Genomic DNA, 8755 nt, shown 5'->3' on the forward strand with positions numbered 1-8755 from the left:
TAGCTACTGTACCGGTGTCTCGAGTAGGCTACAGCGTTGCAGTGAGCTACACTGGTTTGAAACCAGATTATAATTTCACCAACAAATCGTCTACTTGTAATCTAATGTCATAATAAATCCTACAACGAAAATATATTATTGAGGAATATTTGTTTTAACGATTGAAAACAGATCAATCGTAGAGGCTCAGAGGCTAATTACAGTATGCTAATGCTTCAGTGAAATAGTAGACAACTGTTTCCGAAAGTAGATGTACTTCCTCAATAATATCATCTTATATTGTATATTACACTTCACAATTGTGTTCCATATCACAAAGTTAAATGAGTAAATTATCACCCTGCCCTGGCCTCTTTGCTTGTGGCGTTTCTGCAGCATCCTTGCAGTAAAGGAGTTAGCCTAGCTATCTCCAAGAAGTTAACGAGCTGCTAAACTACTGTTCTGCTAGAGATAGAGATAGTCACGCGATATTTTGTGAGGTTAGTGACGTCAGTAGCATCAGTGACTGTGGCTAGCAAGTTAGCCACCGTTAACTTAACTTTTGCCACAAAAACTTAATTCAAACCTAAACCGTGCAACGGAACATAAATCCCAACAGAACCAACGCAATAGAGACCAAGACCAACCTTTTGACACTGACGTTGTCCATGTAGTCTAAAAATTGAGGGATCCTTATGGGGGCGAAAATAATAATAAACTAGAGAGGCTACAATTTCTGGGTAAATTGTAGGGTGCTTGCAGGTGGGTCCGTCCCCTTAGTTTATCCCTTCCAATGATATTTTCAAGCATTAAGTCTACTCATAATTCATTAAGAACTCCCTTTGAAACAAGCAAACCCCCTTTGAAACAAGCTACTGTAACGTTGTCACCGGCAGTATTTCAGGATGGAATCGCGATTTAAACAGTACCATCTGCTAACTGAAAATATGTCCCCAAAAACGTAAATAAGTTTGACATTAATTTTGGGGGAAATGGCTGATTCAAAAGAAGTTTGCTACGAGCAAGCTGCTGTTGCTAGCCAAACGTCACTGAGGGGATTGTTCTAGGGTGACCAGAAGCATGACCCTGGAAAGGAGGACACTTGGGTCCAAAAAGGAGAACAAAGGGTCAAAAAGAGCTAACTGGGTTCCCAGTGGTGCGTGCACCTATCAGTCAGGGGGCGGGAGGGGGGGGGGGGGGGGTGCCCAGGGGTGCCCGGCAGACCTAGCATTATCCTTGTGCAGCTGCGTATAGCCGGCATGCTTAAAGCCCCTTTCCCCCTACTGCTCACGTCAATGTCAATGCGACAGAACTTACAGAAGGTATAATATTGATCTTTGCTGCTCTTATGGAAAAGTGGAGTTCTGAACTCCACATAGGTTAGAAGGAGGTCTTTCTTTTTGGCATCGGAAAACTTACGCAAGTGGTAAATTGCGACGGTGGGCAGGAAGGGTCAAAAAGGAGGACAAAAGGGCGAAAAGACGGACACGCAACAGCGGTCCGGACAAAAGGCTGGAAAACCGGACTGTCCGGCCGAAATCCGGACGTCTGGTCCCCTAGATTGTTCATAGACATATAACCTAGCTATTTAGGCTATGTCTATGGGATTGTTTGAAAGCGGCACAAATGAGAATGTTTCTTTTGACATAAAGTTTAGGCTGTGGCATTGAAGACCACACAAGCTTGAGTTTATTTACATTATTTAATGTGACATTACTTACTGTACATGCATGTCTTGATTTGCTTAAATGTATATGTGCTGCTAGTACTCCACGGCACGATACTGGCTGTGCAACAGCACATCTATGCACGTTGTATCCGTGCGTCATTGCTAACGTGTTCTGACGTGGTGACGTAGCTAGCAATGAGTACCCTTCGTCGAGTAAAGGCACTTTTGGCCACAAAAACATTGTAACCTCCTAAACTGTGCAACGGAACGTAAATCCCAATAGAAGCAACGCAATCGTGACCAAGACAAAAAAAATTGACAGCGACGTTGTCTATGTAGTCCAAATTCTGACTGATCCTTAGGGGGGCGAAAATAAACAATAATAATAATAATATATGTGAGAGAACAAAGGTTGTGCTCTCGCCGAAGGCAGGCACACCCAATGACAAAACTAGCTACATTATTTGGCCAACAAGGGATGCTTAGTACACATGCAGTCAGTCAGGTAGGAATTAAGAACCCACTTTACACTCTCATACAAACAAATACACACGCACACACACAGTACACAGTCACACATGGTAACCCACTTTACATTCTCTCACAAATAGTGAGTCAGGTGGCTGAGCGGGTAGAGCATCGGGCTAGTAATCTGAAGGCTGCCAGTTCAATTCCCGGCTGGTGCACATGACGTTGTGTCCTTGGGCAAGGCACTTCACCCTACTTGCCTCGGGGAGAATGTCCCTGTACTTACTGTAAGTCGCTCTGGATAAGAGCGTCTGCTAAATGTAACAAACAAACACACGCTATTCACACACGTTTGTCTCAGACAAACGTCTAAAGCTAACATTAAAATGAAACACATTAAGCACAGCCTTATGAGTTAGCTAATAATAATAACGAGACGATATAACAATGTAACATTTCGTCTCGTTTTTATTTTGTAGACTACATTTCGTCTCGTTTTTATTCGTCAACAATGTTGCATTATACATTTAATTAGTCATCATCACATGACCAGCATTTACGTTGCGTCTCGTTTTCGTCACTTGATAAAGGTTCGTTGAAGACTATATTTATTTTCGTTGACAAAAGCAACACTAGTTGTAACACTTTGATTAAGTTTAAACCTTTATGGAAACCCAGAAAAACCCAAGACCCAGACAGAAGGAAAAAACAAGACGGCAAAAACTTTGCTATGGCTAACACTGGCTGGCAACAGTGTAATGCTTAAGCCGATGTTGAGGCTAGTCAGCTTTAGGGTAACAACAGAACTGTTGTAGCTTGACTCCATCAGGAAAACAGCCATCCAGTATCTAATCATGCTTTATAATGTGACACAGCCCCTGAACCCACACAGCCCTCCAGACCACGAGCTGCCAAGGAATCTGTTTCAGGAACAAAGCAGCTTCAGCCTTGAGACTGGGAAATATGCCTCAGACTACAGACAGGCAGGCAGAAAGGTAGGGGGGTAGGCAGGCTGACAGGCAGGGAAGCAGATAGAGGACCTGGTAGAGGAGCAGTTAGGCTAGGGTGAGGTTTAGAGGCAGGGGCAGGCTCAGGGAGAAGCAGGCTGAGATCATCAGGGCTAGCTGAAACACAAGGTCAGGGTGATTGTGTTGCAGTGGATTGTGGGAGACACAGGAACAGGAAGTGGCAGCTCCTAAAGGACGCTGAGTCATTGACTTCCTGAGGAAAACAGACGAAGATCAGACCCACAAACTGAGAACCAGGGGCCCCTAGCAACGACCCCTCTGTCACAGTGACAACCTCCCTCTTGAGTTGTTTCCTCAGGAAAGCCTTGTGTCTCCTTATACTTCACAGGTCCATAGTGTGTGTGTGTGTGTGTGTGAGAGAGAGAGAGAGAGAGAGAGAGAGAGAGAGAGAGAGAGAGAGAGAGAGAGAGAGAGAGAGAGAGAGAGAGAGAGCATATACTGAGTGTGTGACTGACGTGTATGTGTATATATATATAATAACCAATCTTAAGGTTATGTTAAAGTTTCCTTTAATCTTTCAACTGAATTTGCCATGTTTGGTTGATATTGTATTATCTGGTAACATCAATAGTATACCGACGTTCATAGTAATGATATGAATATTGTTTCTGTGTTCTGTGGTTCCACCGTTGCTTTGGCAATATGAAAATTTGTTTCTTAATGCCAATAAAGCCAATTGAATAGAAAAAAAAAATTGAGAGCGAGATGTTTGACATGAACTGCCAATGACACCTCTGTGTTTTTTTGTTGGAAGGAAGACATTCATTGTAAGCCCAAAGGCAAAGAGTTTCCTTCCCTACAAACACACATACACACCTCACACACAAACACATGTTGCATGTTGGGGCAAGTGTGTGTGAGTGAAGCCAGAGCTGGAGAACACAGAGGCCTGTGAGGTAGTAGTACACAGTAGTACTGTGACAAGACAGCTGTCTGTAGTACTGTGAGGACTGTGACCCTAGATTGAACAGTAGAGGCCAAGTCCTGGCTCAGAGAGAAACAATAAAGCCAAGATGTTTTCTGGTCTGAAACTCCTAGATTCCACCTAGTCCTGCATTATCACAGCTCTCCCTCCTATTCCAGATTATAGGAGCATGAGACTCAGTCCAAACCCAGACAGACTGGTGGAGCCCAAGCAGGCATGAGTCAGATCCAGAGAATGTCTTAAACCCCAACCCTGAGCCTAGCACTTAGATGACACCAGGCTGAGATTTAAATAACTAAATTAATTTCTTCCTTTCACTGTCTCTTTATCTCTCCTATTGCCCCTCCCCACACTCTCCTATTGCCCCTCCCTTCACTGTCCTCCAACCCTCCTCTTCTACCTCAATGATCTCTTCCCCTCTCAACCCTTTCTCCCCTCTCTCTCCCTTCTCTTTGTCTCCCCTTTCTCCCCTATCTCTCCCTTATCTTTGTCTCTCCCCTTTCTACCCTCTCTCTACATTCTCTCCACTCTCTCCCCTCTCTCTTTCTACTCTTCTATTCCTTACTTCCCTTGCTACTCCTCAGCACCCTTGTAGACCAGTGCTGTTTCTCCCATGTGCAGCAACCCTAAACATATGATGTGGAGATTAAAAGCCTTGTTTAGGAAGCAGGGTGTGTGTGAAGTCTAACCCTTAGTTACCCTTTGGTAGCCACCATATACTCTAAATGGGGAGTTTATATAGGTTATGTACTGAGGTTAGAAACCCCCCTGGCCCTGTTCCTACCCTGCATGGTTGTTCTGCTGGGTTCTGAGAAGAGTGGGATAAGCAGGAGGTAGATGAGGTAGACCAACGACAGCCCACTGTACCGGAACAGACATGCTGCAAAACACAAACACATATCAGAATATACACAACACACAAGGCACCCCAAAACATCTTCCAACTCAGAGCAGACATACAGCACAAAACACACACTTCCTGGGACATGTTGTTGAGTAATAAACTGCAGTGCTGTTGTTAATTATAAAGAAGCCGAGACACAGCATTGAGGGTTCTGATTATAGAGTCTAACTGTATATCTACTAAAGGAAACACTCTTGCAGTCTATAGTAATCTGCATTCTATGCACGTTCACCTAGTATGTACAAACCCTCACTAGTCCACCCCTTAAACCTCCCTGGTTCACCTAGTGTGTACTCAACACTCTCTAGTCCACCTAGTGTGTACTAACCCTCTCTAGTTTACCTAATGTGTACTAACCCTCTGTAGTCCACCTCGTGTGTACTAACCCTCTCTAGTTCACCTAATGTGTACTAACCCTGTGCTCTTTTCAGCCTGGCCATATTCAGACTGCTGCAGCACAGTCCAGAATCCCAGACAGTCCCCAGCTTCAGAGCTGGGGGTAGGGGGCTGGAGTCTTTGGACACACAAAAGGTCCTTTCAGGTGCAGTATGTGTGTGTGTGGTGGGGGGATCAGAGCCCTATATCTGGCTCTGTGCTGGAGGTTTCATGAGCAGCCTCAGATACAGACAGGAAACAGTTTAGATAAAACTGTATGAATAGTCTGACTATGATGTCAGGGGACAGAGGACAGAGTAAGGGGAGCTGGGGGATTAATATTGTAATATTAATTTTCACTGTATTTTCTTCTCCCCCTCCACCCTCCATCCTTCTGTGCCCCTCTCTCACTCTGCTTATTACTCTATTTTTCTATCTTTCAGAATGTCATGCCTAACATAACTTCTTGTTTTAAGGCAGAGTCTGGAAAACACAGAGAAACAGCTGCACGATTGATTAAAATATTTTGAAGGTGAGGGACATGATCATCTTGACATTAACAGAGGTCTCAGCCTGGATCTCCCAGACTAATGGGATGGGCTCATCTGTAATTACCCCACTTTCATGATATGTGTGTTGTGCTATTGTGTGTATCTGCAACTATAGTGCTGTATCTGTTGTTCTGTGTGATGAGAATAGTAGGCCTATATGTGTTGTGACAGGGCACTTTACGCAAAATTAACTTGATTTCACTTCATTATGAGATTTATATGGAATATACAATTCACATTCAACAGATAAATGTATTCGGCACAGAGTAACAACCGAACACATTGTTTGAATAATATTATTTTAATTTCTCGCATTTTCAGCAGAAAGCTCTGAGATGGGAACCCATTAGTTATTTAATCCATCAAAACTATCCTTTTGCGAAGCGCAGAAACATTTACGTAGGCAACAAAATTGTTTATCTGATCAAACTGTTTATTCCGACGTGGAGAATGAATTAGTATGTACATTATCAACAGATATCTCACATCAACTTTAGTTAGATGTAATAATCCTTTTTTACTTTCTTATGAATAGGTTCATTTGACTGCTTTCCAGATTTGTGCACATAACAATTTTAGGACTACATACAATTAAATGTTCTGATATTTTAACATACTTGCAGCGAGACAAACTGGAAGCAGCAGTCTGAAGATGAGCCCGCACAACAGTTCGGAGGCCATCGCTGCTTATCCAACACACCCACACTTCTAGTTATCGCCACACTGTTGTTCGGTCCTGCCGAAATTCTAGGTGAGAGAGCATTGTCCCGCTCTAGTCTTTAGTATACTCCGGTTGAGATTGTCAGCTCCGACAGCCTGAGAAGTTTCCCTGCTGCGCTCTGTCCCACTTCAGCAGGAGACCACACTCGGCACCTCCAACATCTGGAGCGCAGCAGTCGTCAGGCGCTAGGAGAGGCTACAACACAACAAGCCACTGCACAGACGGCTGTTGAGTTTGTTAAGTATTCATATTCACCCAAGACATCATAGAACGGGATCGTGTTGAAAACTTCACAATTTGAAACATCGTAACTTTTGGAGTTGCGTAAGAGTTCATCACATTGTCCTTCTCCGTGCCTTTTGAACAACACAGCCCTGGCCCATACTCTGCACAGCTGTAGCTTGTAAGGACCTAACTGGCCTCCTCAATAGAGGGCGGAGTTAGACACCAACGCCTGGCTTTACGGAACAGCTAGACCCGCCCAGGAGGGCCCCGCAGGCGTGGCAGTCGCATTCCAAGTTTCCTACGGGTCAGGTAACTCAAACCCCCGCAGATTTCACGTCTCCTCTAAACCGAGGCTTTCCTGTTTACGAGTCAGTCTTGGCTTTGAAATACACATGCTTATAACACAGCTAGTCAACGTGGTTAGGTCTGTAAAATGTTGGCAATTAAGGGTCTTTTTCCACAGAAAGCCTTATGGAGTGGAATGCGGTTCTCAAAGAACATTAACAACAGTTAATAGTAGTGAATACACGCCCCTGGTGAAGGTTCCCAGACATGAACAGGTGGACCACACTGTCATCTAGAGGCCAGAGAGCAGCAGAGGTCAGTACCACTCAGGCGTCTTCCCCTACTAGAGGACTGGAAAGAAATACATGGAGAGTCAGGGGCAGGAGAAAGAGAAGGACAGGAGAAAGAGAAGGAAATGAGAGAGACAGGCAAGAGAGAGAGGACAGGACAGATAGAAAGAAAGAGAGAAGGAGAGAGGGGTAGGAGGGAGAGGAGAGAGAAGGAAAGGAGAGAAAGGGGCAAGAGAGAGAAAGAGACGGAAAGAAGAGAGATGACAGAAAAGGGCAGGAGAGAGGCGAGAGAGAGAAGGAAAGAGGAGCATGAGGGGCAGGATAGAGAGGAGGGAAAGAGAAGGAAAGAAGAGAGGAGAGTGAGGGGCAGGAGAGAGAAAATAAGAGAGAAAGAAAGGAGAGGGTCAGGAGAGTGAGAAAGAGGGAGAGAGGAGGAGGAAGGACTGCAGAGAGATGGAGTGAGAGGGTTATTTTGCAACTTGTTTTTGTCTGACTAATTTTTTCTTTAATTTTTTTAATTGAACAGATGGTATGTTGACACTGACTTGTTACCATGACAACATTATAACAAATCACAGAGCACATGTCAATGGTAATAAGAAGTGTTCAATGAAATGCATAACGTGTTAAGTGAGTCCCCTATAACATGTCGGATCATTCTTTATGCTATCTTAAGTTATATTGTTTTACCTTGTCTCAGCTACTAGTGCTTTCACACCTCTCTGGTGTATATCAATGTAGGTATTATTTGCTAATTATAATTATAAAGTATAAAAATATTTAAATGAAAATAAAGTAAATAATTAACTTTAGTTATGACTTAATAATTAAATAAATAATAATATAACTGTCAATAAAAACAGAAATGCAGCCCTTTCAGCACTCCAGTTAGTCCTGGTGGTTAGGCATAACTGGTTAGTTGTCCTGGGTGTTGGTTAGTTACATAACTGGTTAGTTGTCCTGGGCTGCGTTTCCCGATAACGATGGATCGTAGCTGTTACGAGGGTTCTCTGTGATAAAAATAACGATCCACCGTTTTTTCTTACGTTCGTTTCCCGAACATGCTTGTAAGGAGAACCATAGTACGTGTCTCTTAAGTTGCACTTAACAAGACACTGTCCATTGTACTGAAATGTGATTTTTCTGACGCAACTTTAAGACCTTAAAATTAAAACGTTAACCAAAATATTTGACGAATTACTGTACACCAAAAATATTTTCTGTCGCTGCAGAAAACTTTACATTTATTATAAGCTACTTATTTGAGTGCTTTTCAATGTACATTGTATGATGCTACATGAAGGCAAAGACTAAGGTGAACGTGCAAATTATGCT

General features: G+C 43.3%; 1 protein-coding gene across 2 annotated transcripts in view; it reads right to left on the minus strand.

The window, feature by feature from the left end:
- The window catches only part of LOC124470080 (piezo-type mechanosensitive ion channel component 2-like), a 180005-nt gene extending 172938 nt beyond the window's left edge, over positions 1 to 7067 (minus strand). For both annotated transcript variants that reach the window (XM_047023792.1, XM_047023791.1), the window contains exons 1-2: positions 6517 to 7067; positions 4854 to 4949 (exon numbers count right to left, since the gene is read on the minus strand). In XM_047023792.1, coding sequence (XP_046879748.1) covers positions 4854 to 4949; positions 6517 to 6580 — 160 coding nt within the window. In that variant the 5' untranslated portion in view covers positions 6581 to 7067. The remainder of the gene's footprint in view (positions 1 to 4853; positions 4950 to 6516) is intronic.
- Positions 7068 to 8755: the final 1688 nt, after the last annotated feature.

The sequence above is a fragment of the Hypomesus transpacificus genome, chromosome 8, assembly GCF_021917145.1.
Source record: "Hypomesus transpacificus isolate Combined female chromosome 8, fHypTra1, whole genome shotgun sequence".
NCBI lineage: Eukaryota > Metazoa > Chordata > Actinopteri > Osmeriformes > Osmeridae > Hypomesus > Hypomesus transpacificus.